A 16,809-nucleotide genomic window follows, 5' to 3' on the forward strand; every position below is an offset into this window, starting at 1 on the left:
AAAGCATTCCTCATGAAGCTGGTTGAGAATGCCAAGAGTGTGCAAAGCTGTCATCAGGGCAAAAGGTGGCTACTTTGAAGAATCTCAAATATTAAAAAAAATACGTTTAACACTTTTTTGGTTACTACATGATTCCATATGTGTTATTTCATAGTTTTGATGTCTTCACTATTATTCTACAATGTAGAAAATAGTCAAAGTAAAGAAAATCCCTTGAATGAGTAGGTGTGTCAGAGAAGCATTGCCTGTACAACCGTTGTAAAGCTCAGGTGTTTTATACTGCAGCTAAGCTGAAATCAGGGCAGAGTACCCAGGGGTATACTAAAAACACTTCTCCAGGTTACAGAGAGAGACAAAAGGCTGTCCACTCCTACTCTCTTCCTCTACTACTCTATACAAAGCACTTTAACTTTAAAACACACAGCTTGCTATTCGAGGTCGACGTTTGCTTTTCGTGAGCTGTCACTTATATCCCATTGAATCCATTACAGAACAGGGACAGGAGGCTTGGTGCTTGTATATGAATATTCATATTTCATACTCATGATTTGTGCATCACTGCTATGTCAGTGTGCGCATCCTGGTAACGGAACAACGCAATGCAACAGGGACACACACTACTTACTGTGTGTGTGTGTGTGTTCAAACCAACAATGACACTCCAGCTAATGCATTTCTCCTCTTCCCATTGTGTGCCTGTCTGCGAAACTATTAAACAACGTGCCGAATATATATTAATTCTGTTGATTATTTATGATCCACTTCATGAAGTGCGTGCGTGCGTGCGTGCGTGTTATGTTCTCTGAGCTTAGTGGAGAAACCCTCATGCCTTGCAGGCAGTGACACATTAATCACCGGTGCGATAGGCTTGTTATTTCTTTGTGTGTGTGTATGTATGTATGTGTGTGTATGGATGGCCTGTGTGTGTCTGTGAGAGGAGGTAAATACACATTGAATGTTGGCACGCAATGCCCGCTGCCTGCCTCGTGAGTACAGAATCAAAGGTGATGATGCCAGGTGGAAAGTTCAGCCATGCCTCTAGGTCTGACTGTAGGACAATTGAATACCTCTGCTTCTGATTTTGATTCGAAGCATTTCTCTTTTGTGTCTGTCAGACGTGTGGTCAGCCAGCTGAAAAGGTTAGAGTGGGTTTAGGGTTGTCCAAAGAAGAACATGAATGAATCCTGTACCCTGTTTTTGCCTCTAGATGTGTTCTTTATTCAGAGTGCACTCATGATTCAAGTGACATTTTGTGTGATTCAATACAATGTATTCTGCCCCCAGTCCTTTCCCTTCGTTTCATTTCTCAGTGCATAATAACTTGATGAATATAACTTCGACACTGACAAAATAATCCTCCTCAGACTTTTTGTTGATTTCAAAGTAGATCATGGTCATGTTAAGTAGGGACAAAACAGAATAAAACAGAGAGAAACCGGGAGGTAATAGTGAACTGGTCCAATAACAAATGCTAATTTTCATTTTGTGTTGCAAAGAATTTTGATCAATGTGCCCTAATGAACATGCCCTGGTTAGCTCTTTTCAAGCCTCCTCTACCTGTGTCTCGTAGGGTATGACACATCCAGCCCCACCACGTATGATGATGAGCGATGGGGAGGCAGGAAGCTACTGCAGGAGGTGGACACATTGGACAGTAATAGCAGCATGGAAGAGGACGAGGAAAAGAAAAACTGCACCGAGCCAGGTAACAAAATGAAAGAAATGAAACCTCTCATATTCCATCCTCTCTTGCCCCCGCTCCAGGTAAGAGAGAAAGAAGGAAGAAAGAGAGCACCCCGTATTCTCCCTCCCTCCCTCCGTTATTCCCATCTCTCCTTGTCTTCCCAATCTGGGGTAAAACAGACTTGGGTCAGATAGGTTCCCAAGAGCCTACAGTACATCACTCTCTCACACACACACACACACACACAAACACACACACATACACACATACACACGGTAGTGTTCTTTCTGGGTGTTTCAGCACTTTTCACACTTATTCTCGGTCACATTCTGGGACCCCTGTAGCTTTTCTGAAAAGTGAATGGCCCCAGTTTCCATGGCGACCTCTTATCTGATCATCAACGAGCGACTTGGGCTTGACTGTTCAAGCCGGCACGCGTCGATGGATGAATGGTGTGTAAGAATGCTTGAGTTACATGTTTTTATTTTACCTTTATTTAACTAGGCAAGTCAGTTAAGAACAAATTCTTATTTTCAATGACAGCCTAGGAATAGTGGGTTAACTGCCTTGTTCAGGGGCAGAACGACGTATTTTCACCTTATCAGCTCAGGGATTCAATCTTGCAACATTTCGGTTACTAGTCCAATGCTCTAACCACTAGGCTACACAGTGTTAGATGAAATGGTGCTGTATAGAACCAAAAAGGGTTAAATCCCTCAAATAGAACAACTATATATACACTGCTCAAAAACATAAAGGGAACACTAAAATAACACATCCTAGATCTGAATGAATGAAATATTCTTATTAAATACTTTTTTCTTTACATAGTTGAATGTGCTGACAACAAAACCACACAAAAATTATCAATGGAAATCAAATTTATCAACCCATGGAGGTCTGGATTTGGAGTCACACTCAAAATTAAAGTGGAAAACCACACTACAGGCTGATCCAACTTTGATGTAATGTCCTTAAAACAAGTCAAAATGAGGCTCAGTAGTGTGTGTGGCCTCCACGTGCCTGTATGACCTCCCTACAACGCCTGGGCATGCTCCTGATGAGGTGGCGGATGGTCTCCTGAGGGATCTCCTCCCAGACCTGGACTAAAGCATCCGCCAACTCCTGGACAGTCTGTGGTGCAACGTGGCGTTGGAGGATGGAGCGAGACATGATGTCCCAGATGTGCTCAATTGGATTCAGGTCTGGGGAACGGGCGGGCCAGTCCATAGCATCAATGCCTTCCTCTTGCAGGAACTGCTGACACACTCCAGCCACATGAGGTCTAGCATTGTCTTGCATTAGGAGGAACCCAGGGCCAACCGCACCAGCATATGGTCTCACAAGGGGTCTAAGGATCTCATCTCGGTACCTAATGGCCATCAGGCTACCTCTGGCGAGCACATGGAGGGCTGTGCGGCCCCCCAAAGAAATGCCACCCCACACCATGACTGACCCACCGCCAAACCGGTCATGCTGGAGGATGTTGCAGGCAGCAGAACGTTCTCCACGGCGTCTCCAGACTCTGTCACGTCTGTCACATATGCTCATGTGCTCATGTGCTCAGTGTGAACCTGCTTTCATCTGTGAAGAGCACAGGGCGCCAGTGGCGAATTTGCCAATCTTGGTGTTCTCTGGCAAATGCCAAACGTCCTGCACGGTGTTGGGCTGTAAGCACAACCCCCACCTGTGGACGTCGGGCCCTCATACCACCCTCATGGAGTCTGTTTCTGACCGTTTGAGCAGACACATGCACATTTGTGGCCTGCTGGAGGTCATTTTGCAGGGCTCTGGCAGTGCTCCTCCTTGCACAAAGGCGGAGGTAGCGGTCCTGCTGCTGGGTTGTTGCCCTCCTACGGCCTCCTCCACGTCTCCTGATGTACTGGCCTGTCTCCTGGTAGCGCCTCCATGCTCTGGACACTACGCTGACAGACACAGCAAACCTTCTTGCCACAACTCGTATTGATGTGTCATCCTGGATGAGCTGCACTACCTGAGCCACTTGTGTGGGTTGTAGACTCCGTCTCATGCTACCACTAGAGTGAAAGCACCGCCAGCATTCAAAAGTGACCAAAACATCAGCTAGGAAGCATAGGAACTGAGAAGTGGTCTGTGGTCACCACCTGCAGAACCACTCCTTTATTGGGGGTGTCTTGCTAATTGCCTATAATTTCCACCTGTTGTCTATTCCATTTGCACAACAGCATGTGAAATTTATTGTCAATCAGTGTTGCTTCCTAAGTGGACAGTTTGATTTCACAGAAGTGTGATTGACTTGGAGTTACATTGTGTTGTTTAAGTGTTCCCTTTATTTTTTTGAGCAGTGTATATACCGTACCAGTCAAACGTTTTGACACACCTACTCATTCAAGGAGAATTGTCTACATTGTAGAATAATAGTGAAGAAATCAAAACTATGAAATAACACATATGGAATCATGTAGTAACCAAAAAAGTGTTAAACAAATCGAAATATATTTTATATTTGAGATTTTTCAAAGTAGCCACCCTTTGCCTTGATGACAGCTTTGCACAACTTGGCATTCTCTCAACCAGCTTCATGAGGTAGTCACCTGGAATGCATTTCAAATTTCTTTCCTTTTAAATGCATTTAAGCCAATCAGTTGTGTTGTGACAAGGTAGAGGTCCATATTATATCAAGAACAGCTCAAATAAGCAAAGAGAAACGACAGCTCATCATTACTTTAAGACATGAAGGTCAGTCAATCTGGAAAATTTGAAGAATTTTGAAAGATTCTTCAAGTGCAGTCGCAAAAACTATCAAGCGCTATGATGAACCTGGCTCTCAAGAGGACCGCCACAGGAAAGGAAGACCCAGAGTTACCTCTGCTGCAGAGGATAAGTTCATTAGAGTTACCAGCCTCAGATTGCAACCCAAATAAATGCTTCACAGAGTTCAAGTAACAGACACATCTCAACATCAACTGTCCAGAGGAGACTGCGTGCATCAGGCCTTCATGGTCAAATTGCTGCAAAGAAAGGACACCAATAAGAAGAAGAGACTTACTTGGGCCAAGAAACATGAGCAATGGACATTAGACAGGTGGAAATCTGTCCTTTGGTCTGATGAGTGCAAATTTGAGATTGTTGGTTCAAACCGTTGTGTCTTTGTGAGATGCGGAGTAGGTGAACGGATGATGTCTACATGTGTGGTTCCCACCATGAAGCATGGAGGAGGAGGTGTGTTGGTGTGGGGGTGCTTTGCTGGTGACACTGTCTGTGATTTATTTAGAATTCAAGGCACACTTAACCAGCATGGCTAACACAGTATTCTACAGCGATACGCCATCCCATCTGGTTTACGCTTAGTGGGACTATCATTTGTTTTTCAACGGGACAATGACCCAAAACACCTCCAGGCTGTGTAAGGGCTATTTGAACAAGAAGGAGTGTGATTGAGTGCTGCATCAGATGACCTGGCCTGCACAATCACCCGACCTCAACCCAATTGAGATGGTTTGGGATGAGTTGGACCGCAGAGTGAAGGAAAAGCAGCCAACAAGTGCTCAGCATATGTGGGAACTAGAGGTCGACCGATTATGATGATTTTTCAACGCCGATACCGATACCGATTAATTAGCCGATTTAAAATATATATATTTGTAATAATGACAATTACAACAATACTGAATGAACACTTATTTTAACTTAATATAATACATCAATAAAATCAGTTTAGCCTCAAATAAATAATGAAACATGTTCAATTTGGTTTAAATAATGAAAAAACAAAGTGTTGGAGAAGAAAAAAAAAAAAAAGGTGCAATATGTGCCATGTAAGAAAGCTAACGTTTAAGTTCCTTGCTCAGAACATGAGAACATATAAAAGCTTGTGGTTCCTTTTAACATGAGTCTTCAATATTCCCAGGTAAGAAGTTTTAGGTTGTAGTTATTATAGGAATTATAGGACTATTTCCCTCTATACGATTTGTATTTCATATACCTTAGACTATTGGATGTTCTTATAGGCACTTTAGTATTGCCAGTGTAACAGTATAGCTTCCATCCCTCTCCTCGCCGCTACCTGGGCTCGAACCAGGAACACATCGACAACAGCCACCCTCGAAGCGGCGTTACCCATGCAGAGCAAGGGGAACAACTACTCCAAGTCTCAGAGCGAGTGACGTTTGAAACGCTATTAGCGCGGACCCCGCTAACTAGCTAGCCATTTCACATCGGTTACACCAGCCTAATCTCGGGAGTTGATAGGCTTGAATTCATAAACAGCAGAGCTGCTGACAAAACGCACGAAAGTGCTGTTTGAATGAATGCTTACGAGCTTGCTGGTGCCCACCATCGCTCAGTCAGACTGCTCTATCAAATCATAGACTTAATTATAACATAACAACACACAGAAATACGAGCCTTAGGTCATTAATATGGTCGAATCCAGAAACTATCATCTCGAAAACAAAACATTTATTCTTTCAGTGAAATATGGAACCGTTACGTATTTTATCTAACGGGTGGCATCCATCAGTCTAAATATTCCTGTTACATTGCACAACCTTCAATGTTATGTCATAATTACGTAACATTCTGGCAAATTAGTTTGCAATGAGCCAGGCGGCCCAAACTGTTGCATATACCATGACTCTGCGTGCAATGAACGCAAGAGAAGTGACACAATTTCACCTGGTTAATATTGCCTGCTAACCTGGATTTCTTTTAGCTAAATATGCAGGTTTAAAAATATATACTTCTGTGTTTTGATTTTAAGAAAGGCATTGATGTTTATGGTGAGGTACACGTTGGAGCAACGACAGTCCTTTTTCGCGAATGCGCACCATCGATTATATGCAACGCAGGACACGCTAGATAAACTACTAATATCATCAACCATGTGTAGTTATAACTAGTTATTATGATTGATTGATTGATTGTTTTTCATAAGATAAGTTTAATGCTAGCTAGCAACTTACCTTGGCTTCTTACTGCATTCGCGTAACAGGCGGGCTCCTTGTGAGGCAGGTGGTTAGAGCGTTGGACTAGTTAACCGTAAGGTTGCAAGATTGAATCCCTGAGCTGACAAGGTAAAAATCTGTCGTTCTGCCCCTGAACAAGGCAGTTAACCCACCGTTCCTAGGCCATCATTGAAAATAAGAATGTGTTCTTAACTGACTTGCCTAGTTAAATAAAGGTGTAAAAAATAAATACAATTTAAAATGTAAAAATCGGCGTCCAAAATTACCGATTTCCTATTGTTATGAAAACTTGAAATCGGCCCTAATTAATTGGCCATTCCGATTAATCGGTCGACCTCTAGTGGGAACTCCTTCAAGACTGTTGGAAAAGCATTCCTCATGAAGCTAGTTGAGCATGCCAAGAGTGTACAAAGCTGTCATGAAGGCAAAAGGTGGCTACTTTGAAGAATCTAAAATATAGTTTAACACTTTTTTTGGTTACTACATGATTTCATATGTGTTATTTCATAGTTTTGATGTCTTCACTATTATTCTACAACGTAGAAAAACCCCTGAATGGGTATGTGTGTCCAAACTTTTGACTGGTTCTGTATATATAACTGCTAAGCACCATTATTCTTAGCAGTGTACTTGACAGGTTTAGAAGTGCATATCCCTACAGAGTTAATAAAGTGACTAAAATCTTAGGCTAAAACTGAGTGAATTTGAAGCAGGTCTCTTATATGTTTTTCGTCTTCAAAATCCCACATCCTTCCCCATATGAACCACAGCTGCTACTGTGTTCTTATTGGTCAGCTGCTTATGCATTTATGGACTTTCATCACCATCATCATCATCTTCCAGACCGGCCTATCCTGCATCATCTAGCCCAGTGTCTATTTATAGCCCCATATGGATGGAGGAAATTTGACATTCAACTCTGTTGTAATGGTGGGTTGAACTGAAGCTTGGGAGGGGAAGAGGGGATGGAGAAGGAGGGAGGGGAAGAGGGGATGGAGAAGGAGGGAGGGGGGGGAAGAAGGGATGGAGAAGGAGGGAGGGGAAGAGGGGATGGAGAAGGTTTCACTGAAGCATTGCATTAATGTTTTGTTTTCTTACCTTGAGCTATGAGATAATGATGACACACACACGCTGTCATATCCCCCCCCCCCCACACACAGCCTTCACCGTTTACCTTACCCACCACATTCCCTCTCCTTTCCCCCACTCTCTGGTATGCTAATTAAGCAAAATGGCCACAATCAATCTCCCATCTCATCCTCCTCCCTCAAGGTCAACCTTGTGGTCTATAAAAGGGAGATAGGGGTCTGAGGTCAAGTTATTCTCCTTTCCCTGCCTATTATAGTTCACCTCTCCTTCTCCTTGTTAAAATGACAGCGAGCGTTTAAGAGGCCAGGACTCTGGGGTGACTCCAGTGACGCGTGGCGTAAAGGTAGAGGTTGGACTAAATAATAACCCCTCTTTAAATATGCATACACACACACACGCACGCACCCCCCCAAACACACACACTCACACAGTTTGTACTAATAACCTCTCATAAAAGTGAAACCTTCTTTCACCCATTTTCCTAATTTAATTTGCGAGTCCTGTTCCTGGTAAAAATAGATGTAGAGTGTGTTCGTGTTAAGAGTGAGTCATGTGTTGATTTGACCTTTTGAGAAAGTGCTTTTCAGGAGGGGGGGGGAGTGTATGAATGCGTTTATGATTGCGTGTGTCTGTGAGTGTGTTAGTGTACATTTACAGTGTGTGCAAATTTGTGTGTCTGTGAGTGCATATTTTCTTGTCTGTCTGTGTGTGTTATTGTCCGTGTGAGAGAGAGCACCCTGTATGCGTGTCTGTGTCTGAGTACCGGTTCCCCTGCTGCCTCAGCAGTAGAGATGTGTACAGTACAGTGCAGTACCGGTACCCCTGCTGCCCCAGCAGTAGAGATGTGTACAGTACAGTGCAGTACCGGTACCCCTGCTGCCCCAGCAATAGAGATGTGTACAGTACAGTGCAGTACCGGTACCCCTGCTGCCTCAGCAGTGGAGATGGACATGTGTACAGTACAGTGCAGTACCAGTACCCCTGCCACCCCAGCAGTGGAGATGGACATGTGTACAGTACAGTACAGTACCGGTACCCCTGCTGCCTCAGCAGTGGAGATGGACATGTGTACAGTGCAGTACCGGTACCCCTGCTGCCCCAGCAGTGGAGATGGACATGTGTACAGTACAGTACAGTACCGGTACCCCTGCTGCCTCAGCAGTGGAGATGGACATGTGTACAGTGCAGTACCGGTACCCCTGCTGCCTCAGCAGTGGAGATGGACATGTGTACAGTGCAGTACCGGTACCCCTGCTGCCTCAGCAGTGGAGATGGACATGTATACAGTGCAGTACCGGTACCCCTGCTGCCTCAGCAGTGGAGATGGACATGTGTACAGTGCAGTACCGGTACCCCTGCTGCCTCAGCAGTGGAGATGGACATGTGTACAGTACAGTACCGGTACCCCTGCTGCCTCAGCAGTGGAGATGGACATGTGTACAGTGCAGTACCGGTACCCCTGCTGCCTCAGCAGTGGAGATGGACATGTGTACAGTGCAGTACCGGTACCCCTGCTGCCTCAGCAGTGGAGATGGACATGTGTACAGTGCAGTACCGGTACCCCTGCTGCCTCAGCAGTGGAGATGGACATGTGTACAGTACAGTGCAGTACCGGTACCCCTGCTGCCTCAGCAGTGGAGATGGACATGTGTACAGTGCAGTACCGGTACCCCTGCTGCCTCAGCAGTGGAGATGGACATGTGTACAGTGCAGTACCGGTACCCCTGCTGCCTCAGCAGTGGAGATGGACATGTGTACAGTGCAGGCCTTGATGATGCTCGGCGTGAGCTCTCCTGAAGTACCAGCAGAAGACTTCTCTGATTGTTCTGTTCCTTCCACCAACGTCCTGCTGCTCCTCCACTTCAGACAGAACCCCTCATTTCACTAACACACACACACACGTGTGTGCCCACACACACAAGAACACACACATTACACACACAGACAAACATACACACACATGCCGCCAGAAAGACATGAAATTACCCATTACGCCCACCTTCCATGATTTTAATTACGGGGACCCCGCTGGGTGAGTTTATTTCTGATTTCTGATGATTGGGGAAAGGAGAGATGAGAGGAAAGGAGGGGATGGAAAAGGAGAGATGAGAGGAAAGGAGGGGATGGGAAAGGAGAGAGGAGCAGAGGAGGGGAGAAAAGAGCAGAGGAGGGGAGAGGAGAAGAGGAGGGGAGAGGAGAAGAGGGGGGAGGGGAAAGGAGGGGAGGGGAAATGAGAGAGGAGAGGAGGGGAGAAAAGATCAGAGAAGAGGAGGGGAGAAAAAGCAAAGGAGGGGAGGGGAGAGGAAAGGAGAGAGGAATGGAAAGGAGGGAAGGGGAGAGGGGGGAGGAGAAAAAAGCAGGGGAGAGGAGAGGAAATTAGGGGAGAGGAGAGGAAATCAGGTGAGAGGAGAGGAAATTAGGGGAGGGGAGAGAGGAGAGGAAATTAGGGGAGAGGAGAGGAAATCAGGGGAGGGGAAAGGAGGGGAGGGGAAATGAGAGAGGAGGGGAGAAAAGATCAGAGGAGGGGAGGGGAGAGAGGAGAGGAAATTAGGGGAGAGGAGAGGGAATCAGGGGAGGGGAGAGAGGAGAGGAAATCAGGGGAGGGGAGAGAGGAGAGGAAATCAGGGGAGGGGAGAGAGGAGAGGAAATCAGGGGATGGGAGAGAGGAGAGGAAAGGAAAGGAAGGGAGGGGAAAGGAGAGAGGAAAGGAGGGGAGAAAAGAGGGGAGAGGAGAGAAAATCAGGGGAGGGGAAAGGAGAGAGGAAAGGAAGGGAGTGGAGGGGAAAACGGGAGAGGAGAGGAGAGGAAAGGAGGAGAGAGGAGAGGAGGGGAAAGGAGAGAAGAGGAGCGGAAAGGAGGTGAGGGGAAAGAGGAGAGGAGAGGAAAGGAAGGGAGGGGAAAGAAGAGAGGAACAGAGGAGGGGAGGAAAGATCAGAGGAGGGGAGAGGAGGGGAAATGAGAGAACAGAGGAGAGGAGGGAGAGGAGAAAATCTCATAGGCGGGTAGAGAAGGGGAGGGGAGAAAAGAGCAGAGGAGGAGAGGGGAGAGGAGGGGAGGAGAGAGGAAAGGAGAGAGGAAAGGAAGGGAGGGGAAGGAGAGAGGAGAGGAAAGATGAGGAGAGGAAAGGAGGGGATGGGAAAGGAGAGATGAGAGGGAAGGAGGGGATGGGAAAGGAGAGAGGAGCAGAGGAGGGGAGACAAGAGCAGAGGAGGGGAGAGGAGAAGAGGGGGGGGGGGTAAAGGAGGGGAGGGGAAATGAGAGAGGAGAGGAGGGGAGAAAAGATCAGAGAAGAGGAGGGGAGGGGAGAAAAAAGCAGAGGATGGGAGGGGAGAGGAGAGAGGAGAAGAAAGGAGAGAGGAATGGAAAGGAGGGAAGGGGAGAGGAGAGGGGAGGGGAGAAAAGAGCAGGGGAGGGGAGAGGAGGGGAAATTAGGGGAGGGGAGAGAGGAGAGGAAATTAGGGGAGGGGAGAGAGGAGAGGAAATTAGGGGAGGGGAGAGAGGAGAGGAAATTAGGGGAGGGGAGAGAGGAGAGGAAATTAGGGGAGGGGAGAGAGGAGAGGAAATTAGGGGAGGGGAGAGAGGAGAGGAAATTAGGGGAGAGGAGAGGAAATCAGAGGAGGGGAGGGGAGGGGAAAGGAGGGGAGGGAAAATGAGAAAGGAGGCGAGAAAAGATCAGAGGAGAGGAGGGGAGGGGAGAAAAAAAGCAGAGCAGAGGAGGGGAGAGGAGAGGAGAGAGGAGAAGAAAGGAGAGAGGAATGGAAAGGAGGGGAGAGGAGAGGGGAGGGGAGAAAAGAGCAGGGGAGAGGAGAGGAAATTAGGGGAGGGGAGAGAGGAGAGGAAATTAGGGGAGGGGAGAGAGGAGAGAAAATTAGGGGAGAGGAGAGGAAATCGGGGGAGGGGAGGGGAAAGGAAAGGAGGGGAGGGGAAATGAGAGAGGAGGGGAGAAAAGATCAGAGGAGAGGAGGGGAGAAAAAAGCAGAGGAGGGGAGAGGAGAGAGGAGAAGAAAGGAGAGAGGAATGGAGAGGGGGGAGAGGAGAGGAAATTAGGGGAGGGGAGAGAGGAGAGGAAATTAGAGGAGAGGAAAGGAGGGGAGGGGAAATGAGAGAGGAGGGGAGAAAAGATCAGAGGAGAGGAGAGGAAATTAGGGGAGGGGAGAGAGGAGAGGAAATCAGGGGAGAGGAAATTAGGGGAGGGGAGAGAGGAGAGGAAATTAGGGGAGAGGAGAGGAAATCAGGGGAGAGGAGGGGAAAGGAGAGAGGAGAGGAGGGGAGAAAAGATCAGAGGAGGGGAGAGGAGAGGAAATCAGGAGAGGGGCGAGAGGAGAGACAATGTGAGAGGAGAGGAAAGGAAAGGAAGGGAGGGGAAAGGAGAGAGGAAAGGAAAGGAGAGGAGAGGAAAGAAGGGGAGAAAAGAGGAGGGGAGAGGAGAGAAAATCAGGGGAGGGTAAGGGGAGAGGAAAGGAAAGGAAGGGAGGGGAGGGGAAAGGAAAGAGGAGAGAGGAAAGGAGAGAGGATAGGAGGGGAAAGGAGAGAGGAAGGAGAGAAGAGGAGCAGAAAGGAGGTGAGGGGAAAAGAGAGAGTTGAGGATAGGAGAGGAAAGGAAGGGAGGGGAAAGAAGAGAGGAGAGGTGGGGAAATGAGAGAGGAGCAGAGGAGGGGAGGAAAGATCAGAGGAGGGGAGAAGAGGGGAAATGAGAGAGCAGAGGAGAGGATGGAGGGGGGGAAATATCATAGGAGGGGAGGGGAGAGGAGGAGAGGAGGGGAGAAAAGATAGGTGTTCTCACTCTTCTTCTGGTGGTGTAGGTAGACGGGTGTTCTCACTCTTCTTCTGGTGGTGTAGGTAGATGGGTGTTCTCACTCTTCTTCTGGTGGTGTGGGTAGACGGGTGTTCTCACTCTTCTTCTGGTGGTGTAGGTAGACGGGTGTTCTCACTCTTCTTCTGGTAGTGTAGGTAGACGGGTGTTCTCACTCTTCTTCTGGTGGTGTAGGTAGACGGGTGTTCTCACTCTTCTTCTGGTGGTGTAGGTAGACGGGTGTTCTCACTCTTCTTCTGGTAGTGTAGGTAGACGGGTGTTCTCACTCTTCTTCTGGTAGTGTAGGTAGACGGGTGTTCTCACTCTTCTTCTGGTAGTGTAGGTAGACGGGTGTTCTCACTCTTCTTCTGGTAGTGTAGGTAGACGGGTGTTCTCACTCTTCTTCTGGTAGTGTAGGTAGACGGGTGTTCTCACTCTTCTTCTGGTGGTGTAGGTAGACGGGTGTTCTCACTCTTCTTCTGGTGGTGTAGGTAGACGGGTGTTCTCACTCTTCTTCTGGTAGTGTAGGTAGACGGGTGTTCTCACTCTTCTTCTGGTAGTGTAGGTAGATATGTGTTCTCACTTTTCTTCTGGTGGTGTTGGTAGATGGGTCCTCAGGGACTGGAGAAGATTCCTATGAGGAGTGTTAGGTTTTAAGGAGATGGATTTGGTGCTCTCTGGTTTGTAGGACAGGTAATTAGCAATATGCACTTGTAGGGTTATGTAACAGAGGAGGCTGGTGTGGGGAGGTATAGGAGGATGGGCTCATTGTAATGGCTGGAATGGAATAAATGGAACGGAGTCAAACTTGGTTTCCATATGTTTGATACCGTTTCATATATTCCATTCCAGCCTTTACAATGAGCCCGTCCTCTTATAGCGCCTCCCACCAGCCTCCTCTGCTATGTAGGCTATTTTCACTCAGCATCTGGCCAGAAAAGGGAAGAGTGGAGATGTGTGAGATTGCTGATAGGGCTATGCGGTTGAAGAATAGGTGACAGACAAAGAGAGAGCGACCCAAAGGGTGTGTGGGTTTATAAGACGCTTTCATGGCCTTTGATTTACTGCTGTGAGACTATTGGACATCAGACTTGTACAGTTTGTCATAAAACAACACAAAAATATGTTCTTAGAACTAGACCTTGTTCTCGTCATCGAAGAACCCTGTTTTCATTAGAACTAGACCTTGTTCTCGCCATCGAAGATCCCTGTTTTCATTAGAACTAGACCTTGTTCTCGTCATCGAAGATCACTGTTTTCATTAGAACTAGACCTTGTTCTCGTCATCGAAGATCACTGTTTTCATTAGAACTAGACCTTGTTCTCGTCATCGAAGATCCCTGTTTTCATTAGAACTAGACCTTGTTCTCGTCATCGAAGATCCCTGTTTTCAGTAGAACTAGACCTTGTTCTCGCCATCGAAGATCCCTGTTTTCATTAGAACTAGACCTTGTTCTCGCCATCGAAGATCCCTGTTTTCATTAGAACTAGACCTTGTTCTCGCCATCGAAGATCCCTGTTTTCATTAGAACTAGACCTTGTTCTCGTCATCGAAGATCCCTGTTTTCAGTAGAACTAGACCTTGTTCTCGTCATCGAAGATCCCTGTTTTCATTAGAACTAGACCTTGTTCTCGTCATCGAAGATCCCTGTTTTCATTAGAACTAGACCTTGTTCTCGTCATCGAAGATCCCTGTTTTCATTAGAACTAGACCTTGTTCTCGCCATCGAAGATCACTGTTTTCATTAGAACTAGACCTTGTTCTCGTCATCGAAGATCCCTGTTTTCATTAGAACTAGACCTTGTTCTCGTCATCGAAGATCACTGTTTTCATTAGAACTAGACCTTGTTCTCGTCATCGAAGATCACTGTTTTCATTAGAACTAGACCTTGTTCTCGTCATCGAAGATCCCTGTTTTCATTAGAACTAGACCTTGTTCTCGTCATCGAAGATCCCTGTTTTCAGTAGAACTAGACCTTGTTCTCGCCATCGAAGATCCCTGTTTTCATTAGAACTAGACCTTGTTCTCGCCATCGAAGATCCCTGTTTTCATTAGAACTAGACCTTGTTCTCGTCATCGAAGATCCCTGTTTTCATTAGAACTAGACCTTGTTCTCGTCATCGAAGATCCCTGTTTTCAGTAGAACTAGACCTTGTTCTCGTCATCGAAGATCCCTGTTTTCATTAGAACTAGACCTTGTTCTCGTCATCGAAGATCCCTGTTTTCATTAGAACTAGACCTTGTTCTCGTCATCGAAGATCACTGTTTTCATTAGAACTAGACCTTGTTCTCGTCATCGAAGATCCCTGTTTTCAGTAGAACTAGACCTTGTTCTCGTCATCGAAGATCCCTGTTTTCAGTAGAACTAGACCTTGTTCTCGTCATCGAAGATCCCTGTTTTCATTAGAACTCGACCTTGTTCTCGTCATCGAACTTAAGTGTTTTCATTGGCACTTGCTTTTTCAACTTATGCGTCGATTTTAAACATGCCATTTTAAACATGATATTTTAAACATGCCATTTTAAACATGACATGATTGAAAACTGCTTCTCTTTTATAGCTAATCCCTGTGTTCTTTAAGTTCTCCTGTACTTCAATAGGATACTGGAGACAATTCCATATTCGTTATGCACAACGTCTAGACTTAACCGATAACGTTCTCGACAACTGCGTGCCCATATGATACAGTATGCCACGATAAAAGGAGAACACACACACAGCTGCTGCAGAGGGGACCCCAGCCCGTGTATGAGGCTGCGACAGTGCACTGCTCTCTCAAGGGGTTTCCTGCCTTCCCAGAGGCATTCAGTCTTCAGCACACACTATCTGTTTTGGCCTTGACTTAATCAGGGTTCCCTCTGAACTGTGTGCACAGTGTGTGTGTGTGTGTGTGTGTGTGTGTGTGTGTGTGTGTGTGTGTGTGTGTGTGTGTGTGTGTGTGTGTGTGTGTGTGTGTGTGTGTGTGTGTGTGTGTGTGTGTGTGTGTGTGTGTGTGTGTGTGTGTGTGTGTGTGATACCCTTAAGAAGCTAGAAGGACCAATTGATTAATTGCAGTATGATGCCCCAGATGTCTGTAGAGGTGGGTGATAGCTAAGTAGGTAGGTATGTGTGTTTGCCTGCCTGCGTGCGTACGTGCATACGTGTGTGGGTGTGTTTCCCTGCGTGCGTGCGTGTGTGGACTCCTAGCACTTTGACCCGTAGGCCCACTAGAAGAGATGAAGCCTTGTCTAACTCTAATATACAGTTGATGAAATAAAATAATAAGTCAAATCTTATGACTTATAACTGTCAGCTTTTACATCGTGATAAACATCAGATCTGGGTTCAACTACTATTCCAAAGCCTTCAAGTACTTAAAGTTTTTCCTCTAGCCCGCCTTGAGTTGCTATAGCCTGCCAGATGGGTGGGGTGGGCAGTTGCAGTTTCAATTCTATTTGAACCCAGGTTTGCTAATCATATTCATATTGGTGATGACCCGTCTATACCGAGAGAGATTTCCTTTGAGAAATCAACTGCTGGGTATTGTGATGCTTGAGGGGGCTGAGGTTGGTGTTTTCATAATAACGTAACATCAACAGCTACAGATGGTGTGTGTGTGTACTTTAGTGTGCAGATTGCAGACGCCATATACTTATTGCATGAGGAATGAGGAGGAGATCGTTCCTCGTGGGAATAAGACCAATCCATCTCTGCAATTAGCTTAGCAAGTCTCCCCGAAACTGTCACTGGGGTCAACACCTCTTTCTTTGCTTTTATCGTTTTCTTTCTCTCTCCCTCTCAATTGCCCATCTGTACCTCTCTCTCTCTCGCTCCCTCTCTGTCTCACCATATCTCTCCTTCTGTCTCTTTCCCTCTCTTAGCAGCTCACCGTTGAATTATAGAACCATGGATGTTGTCCTACAGCGGAAGTCACTCCACACACCTTTAAAGATTCATCTGAAAGTGAATGAGATGGGAGATTGGGGGGGGAATGTTCAGCAGTCCTCCTTACTGCTAGGAACATCCTGTTCCTTTAACTGTTTCCCTAGAGAGGTCAGAGGAGCTTAAAGAAACCTATGTCTTTTTACATTTTTACACAGTCACACATTCCTCTTGAGTAGGTAGAGTAGGTGTGATGCTGTGGCTCAGTGCAGTACAATGAGCGTCCCTGAGTTAGAGAGATGAGTTAGAGAGTGCAAGTGAGGCCAGGGATTTCAGTAGAAGATGCTGGGTCACATCAGCACATACCTTTCACTCTGTGGCATCGATAGTGTTTCCCCTAGTGATAGTGATGAGTCCTATCTTAGGTTAGCTTA

General features: G+C 46.4%; 1 protein-coding gene across 1 annotated transcript in view; it reads left to right on the top strand.

Annotated features, from left to right (window-relative positions):
* The window catches only part of LOC139568544 (sodium/potassium/calcium exchanger 3-like), an 85,442-nt gene that overhangs the window by 8,772 nt on the left and 59,861 nt on the right, over nucleotides 1-16,809 (top strand). Inside the window, exon 2 of the mRNA XM_071390449.1 lies at nucleotides 1,571-1,705. Within this exon, the coding sequence (XP_071246550.1) occupies nucleotides 1,571-1,705 (135 nt within the window). The remainder of the gene's footprint in view (nucleotides 1-1,570; nucleotides 1,706-16,809) is intronic.

This window comes from Salvelinus alpinus, chromosome 2 (assembly GCF_045679555.1).
Source record: "Salvelinus alpinus chromosome 2, SLU_Salpinus.1, whole genome shotgun sequence".
In the NCBI taxonomy this organism is placed as follows: Eukaryota; Metazoa; Chordata; class Actinopteri; order Salmoniformes; family Salmonidae; genus Salvelinus; species Salvelinus alpinus.